The sequence below is a fragment of the Lepidothrix coronata genome, unplaced genomic scaffold, assembly GCF_001604755.1.
Source record: "Lepidothrix coronata isolate B3197 unplaced genomic scaffold, Lepidothrix_coronata-1.0 Scaffold7, whole genome shotgun sequence".
In the NCBI taxonomy this organism is placed as follows: Eukaryota; Metazoa; Chordata; class Aves; order Passeriformes; family Pipridae; genus Lepidothrix; species Lepidothrix coronata.
Window position 1 is genome coordinate 9568233 of NW_016690187.1, and position 21946 is coordinate 9590178.

The 21946-nt window shown below is 40.1% G+C and overlaps 1 protein-coding gene and 2 long non-coding RNA genes across 9 annotated transcripts in view; 2 read left to right on the forward strand and 1 right to left on the reverse strand.

The window, feature by feature from the left end:
• The window catches only part of RAPGEF4 (Rap guanine nucleotide exchange factor 4), a 156020-nt gene extending 138912 nt beyond the window's left edge, over positions 1 to 17108 (reverse strand). For all 4 annotated transcript variants that reach the window (XM_017838346.1, XM_017838336.1, XM_017838326.1 and 1 more), the window contains exons 1-3: positions 16925 to 17108; positions 3869 to 4011; positions 2702 to 2790 (exon numbers count right to left, since the gene is read on the reverse strand). In XM_017838346.1, the coding sequence (XP_017693835.1) occupies positions 2702 to 2790; positions 3869 to 4011; positions 16925 to 16989 (297 nt within the window). In that variant the 5' untranslated portion in view covers positions 16990 to 17108. The remainder of the gene's footprint in view (positions 1 to 2701; positions 2791 to 3868; positions 4012 to 16924) is intronic.
• A 102-nt stretch (positions 17109 to 17210) lies between these two features.
• LOC108506746 lies at positions 17211 to 18870 on the forward strand. The gene is made up of 3 exons (XR_001877869.1): positions 17211 to 17489; positions 17609 to 17686; positions 18763 to 18870. It is a non-coding gene; the product is annotated as an uncharacterized LOC108506746 (long non-coding RNA).
• A 138-nt stretch (positions 18871 to 19008) lies between these two features.
• The window catches only part of LOC108506728, a 66746-nt gene continuing 63808 nt past the window's right edge, over positions 19009 to 21946 (forward strand). For all 4 annotated transcript variants that reach the window (XR_001877866.1, XR_001877865.1, XR_001877868.1 and 1 more), the window contains exon 1: positions 19009 to 19269. This is a non-coding gene — a long non-coding RNA (uncharacterized LOC108506728). The remainder of the gene's footprint in view (positions 19270 to 21946) is intronic.

Genomic DNA, 21946 nt, shown 5'->3' on the forward strand with positions numbered 1-21946 from the left:
AGTAAGATAAAATGTGCAGCAAAACGTGTGGGAATTAATACCTCACTAGCTACACTGAAGTCCTGATCCATTAGTGCATTAGGATATCATTTCTAGTGCAAGACATGTAACTACATGATTCTGGAGGAACAAAGGCCATTAAGACATTCTTCGTAGGCACTAAATAAACTGCACTTCTTATGGGAGAAAGCTTCCAAACACCAAAGGTGACTGCATAATGAGCTAGCACATGGTAGCTGTTACACAATGCATTAATTCCCAGCCTTGATGACACTTAAGTTCCCCAGGTAGACAGATAAACACCCAGTAAACTGGGACTCATATTTTAAATCAAGAGACCTGATTTTCCCTATTTACATTAACACTGTAGGCATCATCATATAATCATAGGATAATTCAAGCTGCAAGAAAACTCAGGAAGTCATCTAATACAACCTCCTGTTCATCTTAAGTATTAAAAGATGTCATGATGTCTAAAGACATTTCAACCATATCACACTTTGTATTTAAAAGTTAGGTTCTCTCCTGAAAAGATGGTACTTTCACATGAGACTACAAACTTCTAAACTCAGGTAAACTTCTGTATCTCTTCTGCTCTGCTGGAAATTCCTCAGTAGCGAGTGCCATTTATATTATAGTAACAGCAGAGCAATTAGTTGTTGCCCTGACTTTACAAAGGAAGCTTTGGCTCCTGGGTGATGTTATTGGAAAATGTGCTCCAGGGAAGGTTACAAGCACCCCTGTATCTTAAGCACTGGTGATCCATTCCCAGTTGGGAGCACATTCCTGGCAACCAAGTCTGTCAGGGCTGCCCTGACAGCAATACAACACTGTATTTCCTCCACCATCTGGGTTTGTAGTGAGCACAGCAGGCAGGTAGTGCTAGCAAGTACATCAAGATAAAGAATGACCAGCACCATGCCAACAACGAAGTACAGATGAGACTGGAATGGGCATCCAGGAGCTACAGGCAAGAGAAGGAGCAGGAGACCAAGAATGGAGGGACATGGTATAATCACCAAGCTGGAGCAAAAGCAGAGAAAATACTGGACATAAATAGTATTTAGGAGTCCCCAAACATCAAACTTATCCAGACAGGAATGGTAAATGCATGAGCTGGTGTCCTTTTGGCAGTGAGGCTGTGTCCTATGGCAACTAGGCAGTGATAAGAATTCAGTTCATTGCTTCAGTGAGAAGGAAATGTGAGGTTAAGAAATTATTGCAGAGTGTAATTCCTAGAACTAGAACTACATGAACTGTAGTTCTGTAGTTTCATATTGGCAGGAAAAAGATTTGAACCTGAACAAACAGAAAAAATATTTACATTTTATTCATTTAAAAACTGAAGTGTTCCATACTCCATCTAATAGAACAAATCAATACTCCAAACAGACTCTTAATTTAACTCCCAGATCCAGATTGTGCAGATCTATTCCTTTCTGATTCAGTAAAGAGCATTGATCCTTAACAATAGCGCAGTGCCATCTTTTGGCAAACACCAGAAATATTCCTAATTGCTTCAGACCTGCACAGAAAAGGGTCTCATAAGAGCCCAGTAGTGTTCCAAATTGTGACTACATCAATGACAGCCAGGCCATGCCAAGAATTGCTCAAATTAGGCTAATTATACTCACAGTCAATTTCTACTTAGAACAGTGAAGAGATTGCTAAAAATAATTATATGAAGGAAGTTCCTCTTTTATCTATTGTCATACTGCAAGAAGTAGAAAGACCCAGTACTCACACACTGCCTTGACTTGCATTCCGACCCAATCTCCCTGGTGATGTGATGCTCAACAAAGTGAAAAAATCCAATTCCTGCTATGAGCAAAAAACCTTCCTCACTCAGCCAAACTTTGCACAAAGAATACACCTGCTACACATGCTGTATTCAGTCAAGGTGGGAAAAATGGGTGGTGTTATACATCAGGTCCTGGGTACCTATACCACTCCTGTGAAGGCACAGTAAATCCCATGTCAGAGGTATAACTCCATGCTGAGCCACATGATGGGACAATCACAGATCTCAAACACAGGAGCAGGGAATGGGACATGATGCCTTCCCAGAAGACTAAGCTCACAGCAAGAAGTGCTTGACTTGTCAGCATGACATTTGACAACATGGGTGGCAGACCCTCTGTCAGTGAAGTAGCTCATCCTTTTGGATTTTTATTCGTTCTAAATTTTGTAAATCTAGGAGCACCAAGGTACTGAGAAACCATTTGGAATTAGGGGAGAATTCTACTTGTTTTTCTATTTCTTAACACTGAATAAGTATTACCTCCAGGCTTCTGGTCTAACATGGCAGCAGTTCCAATACTCTGATATTAGAAACCTCCCCATTCTTGCAGTGGAGACTGCATTGCGCTGTTATCAGACTGCACTGTTAGTGGGTTCGGTTTGAACTTTCTGAACAAGAACTGAATTCAAATATTTCTAGGGAATGAATTAACAACTCTTAGATCTTTAGCTAATTTAATATGACCTCTTTCCGGAGGTTTCATACATTTCAGTTTTCTTGAAATCAATGGCATGATTTGCCTCCATAAACAAAGACAAATGAGACTAAAAGACACTCAGAGAAACATGCTTTTGATATGACAAAATATCTGTACAATGTATGTTGTTATCGACCTCACTGTAAGTCATATTCTTTCTTTGTACTACTGACTGGATGGTTTCAATGAAAAATCTATTTTACCTGGTGGTTGCTTGTATCAGAAACCTTCACATCCAGTGATCCTGTCAGAACGGCATACCAATTCGTCCCAATATCACCCTGACGGAATACTGGAAAGATGAAATTTTGTAAATAAGAGCTACCTCTTTTAGTTTAGCAACATTAACAAATATTTTTCCCACATATTACTCCAATTCTGCAGTCACTGCTGGCACTATATAGTTTACCATATCAGACTATTTATTTACTATTAGAACAATATTTCCAATGACACTAGGAAGCACATATTTAGTAAACTGGTCAATACACTGTGGAAACAATGAAAGCTTGTAGAACTGCTTCACACTTCTCCCCAGTTTGCTTCTTTTTTAATGTTCTCTTAGTTAATAAACCAACAGAACAAACAAAACAAAACAAAAAGGTTTTCTGATCAATGTCCCTTTGAAATTCATAATCTTCCAGTGCAGACACAGCTACCGCTGACTTCAGTAAGAGTTCTGGCAAAACAGTAACTGCAGGACTTTGATGTCCAGGCATTCCAACTGTGTGAATACAGACCATTGAAATTCCTATTACTCTAACCAAACCCCAGTGCTGTATGCCAGATTTACCTGAGGTGTATCTGAGACTCTACTAATACCACAGATTGTCATCAGCTATTTCCCTGGTAGATTCCCACCACAGGACCACCACTTATTTCCATCTCAGCTTCACAGACCCAAGCACAGCTGTCCACATGCACCTGGCACATGTGCTGCCAGGGCAGGCACAGAGCACCCTGCAGCAATATGCAGCTCTGCAAGTCTGGCTTGTGCTATCCAGAGTGACTGGAAAGCACACACTGTTAGTGATATGCCTAGGTGATACACCTTTGCCCCTGACAGCACAAAGCACCTACAAAAGCAATCAATAATACATTTACAGGGGAAGAATGAGGCTTAAGTCCAATGACTTGTTTGTAATCTTTCAACAAAACAGTGGTAGAGTCCTACGTCCAACTGTGTGCCTTGTTACCATAGATTCAATACACACTGCATTTGTAGAGCAAGCAGCACTTTAGCCCTGCCTTGCCCCATGACTACGACTGTAAACATTTCATGGCCGTTTCTCATCAATCTCATAAAGACAATCACAGCCTAACCTCAATTTTATCTACATAAAATAAATAAATATATGAAGCTCCCTTACATGTGATTCCTTTTTCCAGATTTTCATAATATCCACAAAGACATATCTGCTGGAGAAGGTTTGGATGAAATTTCTCAAAAGCTTTCACTTCTTTCAGTCGTGTGAATATTATATCTACATCTTCACTAGAACGTTCCAAAGGTCTGCAAAAAAACAAAGGACAAAATTCTCAAGCAATTTATCAGAGAAGCATCCCCACCTGCATGCACTGAACTTACAAATGTTTGCATTAAATGTCACACTACAATATAAACCAACTAAAATGCATTTCACAGATATATAATGAAACCCTTTCGACACATCCTAACAACTGACCTTTATCAACTTGAGCATGATTCTTATCATTTAAACACAGTAAATGTCCAGAAGCCCATTTAGCACCAAAGTTCTGATGTAACAGTTACTGTAAAAGTATATATAATGATACAGTCCTTATCCTAAAGATCTTACAATGATATATAGTTTTAGGTTTGTAAGGGAACATGAACAAACAGATGTTCAAACATACAAGAGGTCTGTGGAATCAGTGCCCAAAACAAAAGTTTTCTATCTGGCTAATGAAAAGCTTTAGATAAAAACAGTAACTCCTATATTCAAGCTTCTCTTCTGCATTTGACTGAGTATAAACTGACTTGATTGTTCTGTTTTCTCTTCGCACTTGAAAGCAAGAAAGACAACTTCCACAAAGTTTCTGCCTCTTAGTGTTGGACAAATTAAATATGCAAGCAAGAATCTTAACTCTTCCTTGGTAACAGTAAAACATCTTAATTCAAATGTTTAAAATATTTAAAACCTATTACAGCAACACCTGCAAAAAAACAAGATTTCAAGAAAAATTGTAGAACTCCCTCCAACACAGAAGCATGTGGACCAGCAGTTCAGCAGGTTCAGAAAATTACTACATATTTATGAAACTAAAGTGAATTAGCTCTATAACATACATTCTAAATGTGATTATCAAATGTTATGAATCAGCAGGTAAGCCAATCACTAGCAGAAAGAAGCCAACCGCTAGCATTAGAAAGAATTGTTTATAATAGACTAAATGCCTACCACCACACACAGAAAGAAACATAGCACTTTCCTAGGAGAACATGCTGGATCAGATGCACAAATCAGTTATGTATAAAGCTGTACCACAAAGACAGACAACTGTCAGTGATCATTAGACCTATCACTCACTCAAACGCTGCTAGTTAATTTTACTGACAAAAATGTCCTTTTAGCCAGTGGATGAGCCTATAATGAACAGAAGTCAGGGAGCTACAATGAACAGAGACTAAGTTCACAAATACATCTTTATCACCTTATTGCTACACCCAAAGTGTAAGCACTCCTTTTAATAAGATTTTTTTTTAAGATTCCTCTTTGAAATCAAAGACTTAAGGAATCCCAAGCTTTGTCTCAGGGAAGAAACTCAGATCCTACTCACATTGAATCTCTGTCTCTCATCTTTCTTATTAAATTACGTCTAGAAGGGATTAAATCTCTATCCTCATTTATACTCCAATTTACCCTTATTAACTACAGATGAGAATAATAATTCTCTGGTGTGTGCAGTTGCTTCTACATCACAGTGACATCCTCTTACCACTTCAAATCACAATCAACTACAACGGCTCTCTTTTGAAATATTTCAAGTAAGATTTTCACCCATTCCTTCTTTTTGACTGTGCACTAGCTGACAAGTACTAATAAGCATTAACTCTCTTGTCAAAATCCTTTTAAGAAGATTAGGAGGTGCAGCTTGCTAACAGATTTAAAATCCACTTATACAAGATCCCTACCCAAACTACACTAGCACTTGAATCACTAACTCCCTTAATTTATGGACTCTCAAAAATAACAGCAAGACTCAACAAGGGAAAAAAAGAAGAGATTATTCACAGAATATCCCCTTTTCCTACAAAAATTGTGTCTGAGACTGTTTCATTCCTACAACTGCTCTCAGCTGACTCCATTCAAGTCAGTCAGTTCATCTGCATAGAATTGACTGTAGGATCTCAATTGTTTAGTGGTTTTAATAGTTTGATGCAGTGAGACGGGGGAAAAGGAAGCAGGGTTAGCAAACACCATGCATCAGGTTAATCAGCACTGTTGTCTCAGTGCTCTTTCTGAAATATGAGTGCAGAAACCTCTTCCACTTTTGACTCTATCAAAAGGACAAGAATGGGGGGATTTAATTCATAGGCTGTGTAGCATTTTTTCCTGAGTTGCTCCAGGGACACGGTTTCCATTTAGTTCAGAAGAAGGTGAGAGCAGGGCTCACTTCCACTGATGTGGCAAGAAGTGTCTTATGCCAGGCAGATGACTGCAGGAAAACCTCTTTCTTCTGATGGAACTGCCTTATGATCCCAGTAAAGTGAGTTATTATGGAAGGACAAGCCTTCTCATAGGTAGCTGAGCCATGTTTTTTAGTTTTAAACATCAGCACAGGAGTGGGAAACCAAACTCCATATTTATTTGGAAAGACAAACTGAAGTTCAGTGTTCCTAATGGTTTACTTCAGCAGGCAACTGAGTTACAGCCCTTCATGTTAGCAGCAGTTACTTCCACTTGGAGGATGTGAAGTGGGCATTTGAAGAGGGGCACACAGACATGCTCTAAACAAAAAAAGGAACACAAACTATTAAGAAATACGCTTAGTAATAATCCCAAAATTGTTATATTCCTTACAATGCTTCTTAGTAGTTCATTACTACTAAGCAAGGCATTTGTTCCAACAGCCTTTCTTCAAAACATACTGGGTTTAATATCACTGTGTGAAAATATATTTCCACAAATATTTTTACTGGGAGGGCATATATTTTAATCCAGCACATTTAGTACCAAAGCTAGAATTTGGGACAGGCTTTCAGTCAATGATTTAACCATTAATCTATCTTAGAAAAGGTACATTGTCCTCTAGCTGTGTTTTACAAAAACACCCCCCCTACACACACACAAAAACACATCCCAAAAAAACCACAACAAAACCAACCAACCAAACAAAAATAACAACAAAAACTCACAAAAAAAACCACGAAAAACAACAACAAAACCAAAACAGCAAAACCAGCAACCAGCAAGGAAATAGGCTGGTTAAGAAATATTAATGGTACCCCAGAATAACAACTTATTCATGTCTCTCAAATGAGACACACAGACAAACACCTAATTTAAGATTTAGCTGTTTGGTTAAGATCATGAGTTCTTATTCATAAAAATGAAAACGTCTGGCAAAAAAATGCCTTTGGATTTTTTTTTTAGAGCTCCTGGGAAATGTCCTCAATGTTTAGCAGTACAGATTTTAACAGTAAGTGTCCCAAGCTGAGGTGGCCCCTAGTCCTTACTAGCACATGAAATTTTGCCTGTGTAAAAACTTCAGACTGCAGTGTAACAATAGTATTAGTAGCACTTAAACTCATTTCTATTAAGTGTTTATAACCTATAACGAGTTTGATTTCAAAAGCATAGTATTACTTTGTGAGAGAGTATGAGAACAATAAAGCACCATGGCATCAATTAACTGCTTTGCCACAAAACTCAAGAAAACTTTGATCACTTTCTACAAACCATCTTTTAACAAAATTATCATAATTATAACTTGTCTGTATCATTAAATTAACATTAATTAATCTATTTATGATGCCAAATTTTGTTTTCTATTTCTGAAGTACAAGCTGCCTTGCCTGGAACAACATCAGGACAGGACAAAATAAATTTATTTCCTCATCACAGCTATCTTACTAAATTGCTCTAAACTTGTTTTTTGTAAAGCAGAGTTTGGAATAATATTTAAACAGCTAATATTATACTATAGTCCTTAGAACATTAATGATTCAATCTATTAATTAGAAAAGTACTGCTGATGGCAGATGGAGAATTATTCAAGTTTTATTTTCACTATTGTCACACTTACAGAAGGCAGTGGTATTAATTCAGAAAGGAACCATTCCCCAAAACAGGGAGATGGGCTGCAAAAATCCCCAAGGTGAATCTTCCTATGCCTCCTACATGGCTCCAAAAGCCTCTGAAAGACTTTTCCAGATACCATACCAGAGCACCTAAGGCCACTCCTTCGTAATCACCACTGCTGTTCAATCTCACTGAGTTTAGTCCTCCTCTGCTAAACTAGTGCTGGAGAGGATTTCTTTTAGTTTTGTTCTGTCACGTTGATGACGATATGCTACTGAAGTGTCCCCTCATGCTGCAGAGTTAACTTCACATCCATGAGCATACAAAGTTAAAAAATGCATTTCAGTGAGACTTCAGCTACCCCTGGATTTTCTGCTAAAGCTTCTGTCCTTTCCTAAGTGTACTCCTATTTCTGAAAGCTCAAGACCAATGCATGGAATAGGACCACAGATTAATCTACAAATGTGGACACCTCTATTAAATCAATTAAAATTCTTCAGCTCTCAACAGTTTGGTAGACATATGAGCTAGAGTAGAAGCATTTTAAGGCAAGGCCACTCTTCTCATAGAAAATCTATTACTCTGTCCAGTGAAGCACCCCTGCCCTAGGCTGCCCCCCCAATTTAAAATAAATTTTACCTCCAACTGTGCTGACATCCCATTTCACTGTAGCCAAAGAGAGGAGGGCACTTCCAGTGTTGCAAAGCAGGGCTACAAAATTATTAGGAAAGAGTAATTTATTTTCACTACCCTATAAGCCTCTCTGCTTTGTTTGACCCCTGAATGCTTTATCCAGCTTTTTACTGATACCACTAATTTGTCTCTTCAGAGCATAGTAAGTATTAGGTGGTAATAATGTTTTCACACAGGACATCATCTATCTTCTCCTTCTGCTTCTTCAATACAACATCACAGCCTACATACACAAGTGACAGCATCAACACTAGTCACACGTCTCAAGTCAATTACGCCAATAAGGTTTGTTTAAAGGAAATTTTGTCCCTACTTATTTGGATGTGAAGATTTCGGGCACATATTTTATAGAGATAAAACATCTTCTTGGCACCATCTGCTTGACTATCTGTAAAAGGTGATTGTAAAAAAAATCTGTCAGAAGACTGATCTTCAAAAGCATATTAAGCTCAACATGACCTGGCAATGAGCACTGGCAGCCCAGAAAGCCGACCATAACCTGGGCAGCATCAAAAGAAACGTGACCAGAAGGCTGAGGGAGATGATTCTCCCCCTTCTGCTCTGCTCTCATGAGACCTCCCCTGGAGAGCTGTGTTCAGCTATGGAGCCCCCAGCATAAGAAGGACGTGAACCTGTGCAGTGAGTCCAGAGGATGCCACAAAGATGACGAAAGGGCCGGAGCACCTCTCCTATGAAAGGCTGAGAGAGTTGGGTTTGTTAAGCCTGGCTCCAGGGAGACCTTAGAGCAGCCTTCCAGTGCCTAAATGGGCCTACAAGAAAGATGGAAAGGGACTTTGGACAAGGGCATGGAGTGACAGGACAAGGTTTTAAACTGCAAGAGAGTAGGTTGAAATTAGATATCAGGAAGAAATTCTTCACTGTGAGGGTGGTGAGGCACTGGAACAGGCTGCCCAGAGAAGTTGTGGATGCCCCATCCCCAGCAGTGTTCAAGGCCAGGTTGGATAGGGTTTTGAGCAACCTGGTCTAGTAGAGAGCATCCCTGTCCATGACAGGGCGTTGAAACTAGATGATCTTTAAGGTCCCTTCCAACTCAAACCATTCTATGATCCTGTTTCATATTTTTAAGTACAAACTACTCAAGCTCAAAGTTTAAATACAGATAGAGCATAATTGCTACAATCCTTCACATACAAAATTAGGGCAAAGTATTTCTGTTCATGTGTAGTATATGCAGCTTTATAAAAGAATCTATTTCGATTGTGTTAAGATTAACTACCTAAATGTTTATGTACTATGTTATTAGAGACTTGTTAACCTAGAAGAAAGGAACAAGTTGGAGTTTTTTGTTTTGCTTTTATCAAGTTAATCCAACTATAACCTATTACTTTCTCTGCTACCATATGATATGTCCTTTTTTTTAGGCTCTTCCTCATAATGGGTTTGACACTCGAGAAAGAAAAAACAGAATATATGTAGTTTTACCTTCTTTGCCAAGATGCCTCTAGAATTTTAAAATGTTTATTTCTATAACATGTTCTATGACCTAAATTCTGCTCTAACTGAATGAAAGCACTGAATTTCCATCCCATGATCTCTTTAACTTTTTAAAATGGCAATATTTCAATTCAGACAGCAATGAACAGCCCACAAAGGATGAGCAGATGGATGTATTTCTTTCACTGGTGAGGCTGTTTGTAGAAAACAGCTACCACACTATAACAGACAAATAAAATGAGTTCATCTCTGGGTTAAAACCAAATCATCAATGTGAAGATGCAAAGACAAACTCTATGAGCTGGAAAGTACCAGTAACCACTACCATGGACCATTTAGTGAATTTTAATAGTACTTTAAAGAATATTCAGCTGTGAAACATGAGCAAGGAGAGAGCATCAAGGAATGCCATTTAAACTAGATCATTTCTCTACGCTACTGTACTCTCTCCTGTCCCTTCCTGACATGCAGAAAAGCAATGCAGTAGGTTGCAGGAGAATACTAGTACCAATATGCCATTTTCTCTTAGTGAAAGCAGGACAATACTGAAGCAACTCTCGTCCAGGTAATGCTATAAGGCTCTCTGACTTTTAATTTCTCCTTGAGAAAAGAAAGTTTAAGAGAGGGATACCAGTGATCTATCAAAGCACTTTAGTCCTTTAGTAAGACACTTAAATGCTAGATATAAATGAAGTTACTCTTAATCTGAAGTAGCTTCCAGATAAGGTTTACTTCAATGGCAACAGAAGGTAATTAACTCCCCTCAAGAGGCACTTTTCACTTGTTACAGTAGTATTACCAAATCTGTTTTCAACACTCACATTTCAGATCTCCTCCCTTGTCATGAGAAAAGCTTCATCATGAGGCTTTCAAACAATAATCAAATTACTATTCTTTTCTTTTGATTGTCATTTTATGAGACTTTGGGATTCCAGTTCTCATTTCCTCTGACACACAGGAAATGAGATTTTATTTAAACATTGTTCCCTAAGATTCTTATGCATACAAATAATTCTGGAGTGCTTTTTTTTTAAAAAAAGGCAACAAGTAAAATTGCTGATGCTTACTTTTCATAAGAAATACTGTAGATAATCCTGTTCTACCAGTTAAATGCAGACTGACTGGCTGCCAGCTGCAGTCAGACAAAATTTGTTATAGTTGAGTTCTGTCTTGCTCAGTGAGAACCAAAAGAACACAAATATGGGGGACTCTACCTCCTCATTATCATATTACTCAATTAACTCCGTTTGATCAGTGCACTGAAAAACTGGAGGGTTAAACAGAACAATCAAGTGCACTTTATTTCTTTATATACCCTGATCTACAAATTATGCATCCTTCCAACAGGTCAATTTTTAGATCTGTACATACAGTGGAATGGCAAAAGATAGATTTATTAAGTAATTACATTCATGAAGATTTACCTCAAGTTAAAAATACACTACGTGAACAACACAGCTATAGTAGGAAAAAGATTTTTTTTACCTTCATATGCTTTTTAAAAAGACAGAATCCTTCAAGAGAAGTAAAAATGCACAGAAATTTTCTTTCCTTTATGAAACTTTTTACAAATCATGCATCATTGCAACCAGGATGTGACTAAACCTTGTTGAATAAAGCTTTCAACTTTCATAAACATAAACTGGAGCTCAGGACAGTTAAAATTCCATTTGACAGAAGTAAATCTAGATGAAATTGAATTAACAAGCACTGTAGCTTCATAATAAACATTAAAAGCACTTTAATATGAAGACAGACTCAGAGATACACTGCAAATGAAATTTATAATTGAACAATATGCATAAGTGATGATATCCCTTGATTCAAACTGGCCACCACTATCCACCAATACACCACAAATGCACCTTTACCCATTTAGGATCTGCACTGTTAGAGCTAATGAATATTTAAAACTTACAGCAACTATGAAATAATTTTTACAGATTTACTTATATTTTGACAACTGCTGAGTTCAAAGATGAAACGAAAAGTCAGCTCAGGAAACATTCACTGAGGATACTGATAAAGTAGCAAGAATAGTAAGTGATCATGCCAAATACAGTGCAGAAAATACAGCACAAAGTATCATTAGAATTATAAGCTTGTTAAATGCAGCAAATTTTAAGATGCAGATAAAAACAGGCGTCACACTGGATAAGAAAAATACTTGCATTTGAAAAATATCTGGTGAACACCTGACTTTCAGGGCATGATTTCAATTAGCTGGTTTGTAGGTTTTTATTGCTTTGCTGGAACATGGAATTTTGTTATAAAAGAAATTTAATCTGCTCAGAGTACAGGACTTTAGAGATCAAATCCTAACATGTCAGAAATAACTCAGGCAATGAGGGTTTAGTCATGTTTCCAGTATCACTTGAAAGAGAAAACTTGGAGTTGCACAAGTAGCACACCAATCACCCACTTCACAAGACTACCAATTAAATTTGAATTTACCATGTCCTAACAGGCATGTGCACATAGTGGCTTGCTCTGGTGGGCCATGACAACGTTTATGCACATGAATGCTACGGTAATCACTTTTTCCGGTAATCACTTTTTCTTCCTCTTAATACCCGTCCATAGTACAAGTGCATAACTTACTGCAATCACATGGAACAAATGGAAGCTGATACTGGAAATGTCTAAGGCTGAGAGCAGAGAATACAACAGCTTGAATTTGTTTAAAATTCAAAATCCTGCTCTCACTGTGAGTTAATCTGAATTCATATATTCCATAAAATGCACAGACATACAAGCTTGCAGCACGCTATATTAACAATTATTTTTGTTTCTCTAAGGAGATATGGAAAGGAAAAGGGCTTTTTTATTATTCATCAAGGACTACACCTTTGCACTGGACTAGAAAATTAACTGCATGATGTGGAAAGATAAATTTGTTATTATTCATCACTCTCAGAAGATTGCACCTTCAGATGAGTGCTAGAAAGCACTTGGGCTAAGTCTATATGGCTCTATCTCCAAGATTACATATCCACTGCAGCACCTTCTGCTGTTACATCCCCACACGGACTTCATCCAAGCGTGTATCAGCTTAGGCACATTCTACAGAGAGAAAACGCCAAGCACACAGACCAACAGGAACCGCAGTGTATGCCCATGACTTTGTTCCAAGCCAAACTACATGAAAATGGTGACAGTTCTACGGATTTGTCACAAATAAGAAGCAAGGGAGAAATTTATATAGAAGTCAGTGTATGTTTTACCAATCGTATAAGAATATATTATAAAATAAAAGAGCATCGTAAAGTAACTCTAAAATACTCATAACATTGCCTGATTACAAATCTATATCCCATTATCTTTGACATATTTATAGGTTATAGAGGATGACAAGCATTTTCTGTACTTATTTTACAACAATTCTTTCAGAATATCAGTTCTTCATTCTACCTTATATACTATAGCCTATAGCCCTGTAATCCTCACCAAGGGTCCCTTTTTGACTATAAGCAAACACAAGTAACTTGCATCTCAAATACATGTTACAATGAACCAAAAAAACAAAACCTGATTTAAATGTTGGTGGTACATAGCTTTAGTCTGAACTTACATTCAAATCTATGGGAGCTTGGCTTAAAGTACAGATTTGAGATACTAAACAGTATACATTATTTCTGTTTGGTTAGACATAAATGATGCAAGTCTACAAGAATAACAAGGATATAAAAGCTTAGGATGCACAATATGTCCTCAAAAAGCCCATTCCTATTTAAATAATTTATAAATTACTAGGCAAAGATCACAACACACTTAGCACGACAGGCTAGAGAAGTTACATGCTTCGCTGTGTGATCTGCTCCTCCAGTCTGCTAAGGCATTTAGGGTTACATTTAATTCAGAGAAAAACACAAGATGCTATAGGCAGGTATGAAATCCTGGGATCTCTGGCTGTTGTGAATGCTGTACGTCATTAAAAAGTTTGCATCTGAATCCAATTAAAACAATTAACTGAATTCATAAATATGATCAGGTTTAGAGAAATAAGAGTTACGTAAAAAACACTTTGTCTACCATTCAGTCCAGTTAGATGGTTTTTGGTGTTAAACCATGAGAATAGAGAAGACGTTCTTCTTAAGCTAACAATACACACTTGCATAAATAAGCAACTTTTTTTTAATTATGTGCAGATCAGATATACAGAAAAGTGCTAAGATGGTAGGGATGCTTCTGCTCCCTAAGAAATGAGGGGTAAGGCAACTTTTTACATCAAATATAAAAGGACTGGTTTCCTCAACAGAAAAATTATTTACATCTCCAGGTATAACCAGGATGTACAGCTGCTCACCACTGATCCTCTCTCTCTCCTGCAAAAATAAAATATTCTTGATGGAGAACAGTGTTCTGAATTTTCTGTTCCTGCTGTTCCTTACCTTTGTGCTTGTAACTTCATTTATAAATACTGTCCTGTGTATTTGATTTTTAAGTGCTGATCTTTGGCTTTTGTGGCTAGTAACCACACTTGAAAGATGCATGGCCAAAGCACTGCTATTCCCAGCCCACAGCACCCTACACAGTAGTAACATTTTTCCCGAAATATTTTGGCCTTTCTTCATTTTTATAGTGCTCTTATTCTAGATCTTAATCATTCCAGTAGTTCCAGTTTGACACATGATTTGGGGAACCACATGAAGAACATATACAAAATACGAAATTTCTGTACATGATGTATTTTGCTATTTCCATTTAGAATTCCATTCTGTTTTTCAAATAATTATACTGGATAATCCATATTACAGGCCATTTTAATTGTCTTTGCTGAGGCTCACCTAAGATTCTAAAGCATACTAGTTTTAGAACTGTCTGCCTGCTGAAAATATACTCATTAATGAAAACATACGAAAACTATATTTATTATTTAATAAAAACACATGATAGGTATCCTATAGAAAATTGACTCAATAAATGATCTTGTATTTACAGAACTCACACCTAGGATAGAAAATGCTACATGATGTACACAGATACATTATCTATAGAAAATAAATACTCTAGAAATACAAATATGTAAATTAATCAAAAATGTTTTATCTAATAGTACTTGCATTCCTATAGTACTTTTCCCACATGGCTTTAACTCTGTTTTTTAGATGGCAAAACAGAATAAAATGAGTAAGTGTACTTCCTATGATCACAAAGCAGAGCATAGCAGAGACCAGGAAAAAAACCTACAATCTCTCATGTTATGGGTTTGTCCTACATACAGACTGCCTTCTGGGAAAGGATAAGGCATAATTCTTAAAAGCACTTGGAACTGATTGTTTCCACTCAACAAATTGGTGCTACTAGGTTACTTCAAATATCAAAAAGTGAAGAAAAAGGTTTATTTTAATAGCTCTAATGAAATTCCCATTACAGAAATGGTCAGCATATTAATTTCCATACAAAATAATGGCAGACAAGATTTATAAATTAAATGCCTCACATGTTTCCTAAATACATCATCCACTCCCCAAGGCTATGCACTTCATTAGACATGAACCCTGAATTTTAGTTTACAATTTAGATCTCATGATGTATTGCATTTACAAAGACAGAAATCACAGGATCACCTATCTAAACATACTGGGGCTCATCCTCTCCTTCTTCACATCCGCTCAATGTCAGCTTACAGACAATTAGGCCCTCTGCCTCTATTTGGTTTCTATATGGCTAGATTACCATCAGCAGTTCTGCTCGTACATTTAGAGTACTTTCAACATTCATACACATTACTTAACCTCTAAGAGGTTAGTCTTCTCTTAAGACACATGTTACAGAGGGGGAATCAATATCTGTGGTAGGGTCTAGACCAAAAGGTGATATTAACTTGTTACAGTTCGTTGCTTGGACTGTTAAGGAACACCTAATTAGAGGTGCAGCCCTACAAGACTAGGAGGTTACCTGGAAATGGAAGAAAATACGAGAAGGGGAAGGTTCCTTCTATGTGCACATCGAAGGACATTTTGTGCTTTTATGTGCACAAAAGCTTCTCTCCAGCAGTGGAGCCCCAAATGGCACCACCTGTCAAAAGCTGGCTCGTGATGCTCAGTAAAGTGCCATACACCACATAAGCTTTGTTTGAATCGTACAGTGTATTTACGGTCTAAATTTTTGTTAATGATTTTCCTAGACTATAGGAGACACAGTGAGCGCTCGGAAATCAAACGACTTCTGAACTAATCCAGGAATTCGTGAAGGTAGGAATAGAGCAAAAGGGCGTTCAAACCACCCACCACACAACTCGACGCTGCGAGACTTTTGGCTGCAGCACCCGAGGGAAAGCACTCCAAAGAATTTTTAGTTTTTCTTTTTTAAATAATGAATTTGACGGTATTTTTAGCAGCGCGCACACCACCTCTGAGCACACGTCAGCCCATCCGTGGCTCTCACCCACGCGGTGCCGGGGGCACAACCGCGGGCCCCCAGGACGCCGCAGCGAGCAGAAGCGCCCGTCGCCACCGAGGCGAAGGTCCCTCCTCGCCCGCTCGCCCTGCAAGGCAGCGGGGCGGAGGCTGCGAAGTGGCTGAGGCGAGGCGGGGGCGGTGTGCTGAGGGGAGACGAGGCGGGGCCGCTGCGCCGAAGGGAGGGGAGGTGCGGGCGGCAGCTGCCGGGCTGCTGGGGTGAAGGTTGGACTGGGGCTGAATGCGGCGGGTCTGCCATGGCCGGCACGGCGGGTCCCCGCCCGGCAGCCCCAGGCCCTCTCCCCGCCCAGGAGCGCCCCCTCCTCCACCACGTGCTGCATTTTTCCCGGCGGGAAGCAGCAATCCCAGCGGGCACTGCCCGTCCCCTCCGCTGCCCGGTGCATTTCTAGCCCTCACCCTGCCCCGCCGCCCCGGCTTCCTCCGGGCGTTTTGCTTCCCACCTGCACGCTCCTTATGTAAGGCAGGATCTGATGGGGAGCGGGGAGGGGGTGTCAGCGCGCACACGCACTCACACACACACACAGACACAGACATATGTGCACATACACGCAGCATCCCTCCGCAGCCGCTCCCGTGAGGATGCCGATACCTTTTATCCAGGCACGCGATCCACTCGCCGGAGGACGCGGAATGGGAGGTGTGAGCGGCGACCATGTTGGACAGGGCTCAGGTCGCCGCGCACCCGGCTGGCGGCAGCTCCCCCCGCTCGCCCGCCGGTCGGTCGGTCCGTCCGTCCTCCCTCCCTCGCTCGCTCGCTCCCTCCCTCCGCGCACGGCGCGATGGGCTCGCCCAGGCCCCGCCGCAGCCGCGGTGCGGGTGCGGGTCCGCCCGCCGCCCTCCCGCCCGTGCCCGCGCTGCCACCGGAGCCGCCGAGGCACCCCGGGCCCTGCGCCCCCGCAGCCGGGGGGGAGCGGCCCGGGGAGGGGGCGGAAAGAAGTCACTCCCCTCCTGAGAGGTGTTGTCGTCCTCCTCCGGCTTTCGCGAGCTCCCCAGTGCCCATACACTGGTCCCTGCCCTTGCTTCACCAGACATGTCCTTGACTGGGTTTGGAATGGGGGGGAAGTACAAGCTTTTTAATTAAAAGAGTCAGCTCAAGAGTATTTTAGCAGCACTCCAGATCCCTGTTCGTGTGTCCCCCCAGCAGTAAACACATGGTGAGCAAAAGGAAGGTGCAGTCCACGTTCCAGGATTTTTCCTGAAGGCTTCCTTCAGCCTGCTGTCCATACTGTCATTGCAAATGAAATTGTGTCCTAAGGCTTCTTGTTTATTGTAGGTGAAAAATGAGCTGGGCAGTATAGCCTGTGAACAGGATTTAGCACTTGGAGGGAACCCAAGACAGAGCATGAGAAAGGTGAGTCTACTGTACAATGAGAATTACCCACACCCTCCTGTTGTCATAGTGTGGCCTGCAAAGTGCAGGGTTTTTAATGATGCTAATGTATGATATAAGAACTGATGAACAGAAGAAGGAATGCAGAGCAGCAGGTCTCCCTGTTTTGCAAATTTCTACATTAAATATTTCCTATAAAATATTTCAGGATCTAGATAATATCTTCCCAAGTAATCAGTGCATGACCATAAGCTTCTGCTTACAACTTGCCTTGAGTACCATGGGAGAAGGGTAGGAAGCTGTACAAATCTCAGCAGGATGTTTGGGGTTTCATGTGTACGATAGCAAAGTAAAACTCAAACTCTGCCTTCCTTCAGGCTTATAACTCCTCTGCTCTACAGTGTGGGGACAAATGATTAATTCAGATGGTGAGCATCTGCCAGTGCCTTTCACAGTTCTCCATGGGCTATCTTCTCTGCCCTCTGTTGAAATTTCTTTGGCTGTACCAAGTGTAATTTTCTTACAGACGTGCTACTTCACATTTCACATCTGCCTTTTAATTGGCTGCATTGCTGCTACAGCTTCTTTAGCACTTTAGCAGAAATAAATGTTAACATTGGGATACTGAACAGTATGATGTAAAATCTAAGGAAATGTATCTAAAAATCCCTTTTGCTAAATAGATACTGCTAAGAAATTGGCATAGCAGAGGAGAATGCCAAAAAAGGCAATTCTTTCATTTTGCCTCAAAAAAAAATTGAAGTGCGTGCTAGAGGAATAGAAGAGGCTGCCAGTCAGTGAGATCAAAGCTGCAGCTCTTCCTTTGCTATAGTCCATAGGGAAAAAAAATGAGAATTTTTTGCATCTAAGCAGTCAATCTACTCGAGGAAAATCAATGCTATTCATTCGTCAATATGCAAATGTTTGGGAGCCAATAAAACAAGAGCTTAAACGGTAAGAAACTCTAAAATTCTCAGTCAAATTAATGATTTATAACACAGTATGTACATTACAGATGAATCAATAAAGCTCACTAATTTTGTACCATTTTAAAACATTCATCACGTTATTCCACATAATTACAATTTTCCTTCCAGAGCGGTCACACAAGGCAGCCCTTACTACCCATTCTCCCCTCAGCCCAGTTTAAGCTGCAGAAGATGCATTTTCCACTTAACTGGCGTCGGGCCGGAGAAGGATCCCAGAAATATCTCCTAGCTGAAGGCCTTCGCCTTTCCTCACGGGCTGTTCCGCGGGCACGAGCAGCGCTCCCGGTGCCGGCGGGTCCGGACCCAGAGCGGCGCCCGCAGGCACCGGCCCGGCCGCCAGGGGGCGGGCGAGGCCGCTCCAGGGGTGCTGGCAGCGTCACGGCCCTGGGAAGCGGGAGGAAGGCTGGGCGGGAATATCCCTTTGGAATGCTTTAGGGGGATGGGGCCTGTGAAAACCTGGGTCAGTGGGTCATGGACCCACCCGTGACCGAGCAACCTGCCTGCCCTGGGACAGCCCTCTGCAGTTACCAGTACTTTTGACTCCGAGGAATGCAAGGCCTGTCGGCACGAAGCGGGTGTGGCTCCGGTGCGTGGCTGTGGGCGGACAGCACTCAGGTACCTTTTTGTGGAGTAACCATTAAACGAGAGTTTAACACTTTGTGGATTATATAAACTAGACAGGCCCAGCGTGGGAAACCCTAGTAGGAACTAGGAACCCTGGGTACATCTATACCTCATTCAGAAGTGTCCCAGTTAGAGAGCAATTAGAGCAAGACAGCCAGAATTATCTCTGTATTATGAGTAATCGTGTAGCTTTCTGATTAAGACATGAGTGAAACTTCTCAGAAAAACAGAGAAGCAGTGAATAAATAACTGATGGGTACAGATATCAGCCTTTGTCAATCAAAGGGTCTCCAAACTGCACAGAAATGTCAGGAGCTCCTGACTACTGAAATCAGAAATCCTGGACACCAGGTCAGTGCATGTTCTCTTGAGATAAAAGGTGCCAAATAAACGCTATATATCTTACATGACAAGTCAAATCAAATGCGGATTATCCTGTGACTCTTAAGAATTCAAACCATAACAAGCCTAGGTAACATATAATTTTAAAGTATTGGCCTTATGTTAATGGGGTCAAGTACCCATTCACTTGGGAGAGCATACACTAGAAGGAAAATGCTGAAGCACACTTCATTAGTTTATACTCTGTACCTCCTCTTGGTGCCTCACAGTGTCCATTCTCCATTACCCTTGTAAGCTATACACTTGCATGAAAAAAAGATGACCCAAAAAGATATTTGAGACCCAGGAATTGTTAATGGCCAAAAATTCACTTGTGCTCAGTCTCACCTGTATCTACACGTGCCTTTTATTACACCTTTTATGAAGTTTCACCTGAGAAAACATAAAAGGACTATGCCTCGTTAAAATGACTGGTGGTTGGAAAATCCCTTTCTCATAAACAAAACCTTTTTTTTGGCATTTGTGGAACTCCACAGTAATGCTTCACATTTAATTTCTCCTAGTTGAACAGAAGGATAGTGGGATTTTTTAAAATCTGATTTGTGAGATTTGATTATGCAGCCAAAAAATTAAAATGGCAACTGCTTTCAAAGGAGGTTGCTGCTGGGAAATGGACAGTTTTCACCGGAGGTATGTGAAAGATAAAGTGGCCTTTTAACTTTCCACAGTTTATGAAGGAGTGACAGAGCTATGCAGGAGCCCTTAAATGACAGAAAACCAGAAATCAGCCAGACCTCAAGTTTTCACATGCTTGTAAGACTAAGAGTTCAAAGGTGTAGGGTCCAAATTGTTGTTTGCATTATGGGACATAAGGCAAATCATGTTGAATTCTTGAACCAAAAGACTAAATCATAGTTGTTAGAGCTTGAAAAAAATTACTAAATATGTTTATTATGATTATGCAGTAACGGGGAACAGAGGAGGGCTATTGTGGAAACCTCTTTATACCACTAATTATACCAAAAACTTTAAGAGGTTTCAAGTAACTGCAATAATAATAATGTTAAAGGGCAGTAGGAGTTGCCTTATTTTCTACGGCAGTTTGGGATGCTATGTATGATAGCTCATACTAAAGAAATTAGTTATGATATAGTGACACATTAGTGGTCACAGAATCTATACCCTCCCAATTAGCATCATAAAGCAATTTTAATTTCAGAGCAAACTCACAAAAAAACTCCAGAAGCTCAGTCCTCAGTTCTGGCCATCTATGTTCAAGAGAATACCTGGGGGAAACAGTTGGTTTCCAGCCACCAATGAACTCTCCTGATTCCTGTGTCTGTGGAAGTGTTGCTCAGCCTTGGGACTCTTCTAATCCAAGCTGACTGTACTGAATCTAGTTGATAGCACAAGGCATTGACTACATCCTTTGTCCCTAAAATGCAAGTCGGACACAAGGTAAGATAAGGCCAGCTCCACAAGCTTCAAAACATTTAATATTTCCTTTCTCTAGAGAAACTCATTTTTGTCACTTAAGCTGATTTAAAGCATGTTTTGTGTTGTCACGTAGAAGCTAATTTAAATAGTTTAAGTTCAGAATGAGCACATAAATTCTACCTCAAACAATAGTTTAAATTCATGTATCACTCAGAAGTTTTGGAAGGAAGATTGAGTCTGACAGAACTGTGATCCATGTTTAGAATACAGCAGTGCCACATTCAGTGTGGTTAGAGTTGTAGGAACCAAAACGTGTTATCAGTTGTACACACACAACACCTACAGACTTCAAAGGAGTAATCAGGATATAGTGGAATAAAGACGGAGAAACCTGCATGTGAGTTCTTTTGGGATTTATATGCTGGGGAAGCTGCAAAAGATTTGATGACATACAAACTTTAAACCAATGCATGTATTAATAAAACTGTCCTGTAAAGCCTACGAGAAACATACTGATTCTCCTCTCCAATGCTAATCCTTAAACCCAACATACAGTGATATAACAAAGGGTGTTTTAGAACAAGTAGGGACTTCCTTTCCACATTAACTTCCTGCATCATTCCATGTTCTATCTTTTTCTTTCTCCTGTTCTCCTTACTAATTCAGGACAACTCTCCAGTTCCCTTCAAAGTACCTTCTTCAGAAATTCCACGGCACCACAAGCCATTTCCCCCATAATTCAGGAAGCCCACCACACTTCTTATGATAGCTCTACCAAGATATTCTCAGGAAAAGGTCTCCGAACAAAACAAGTGAGATAGATATGGACAGACAAGCAAGAAACAGATATACTGGAAAGAAAACATACAGTGTCCTCTATAGAAGGCGT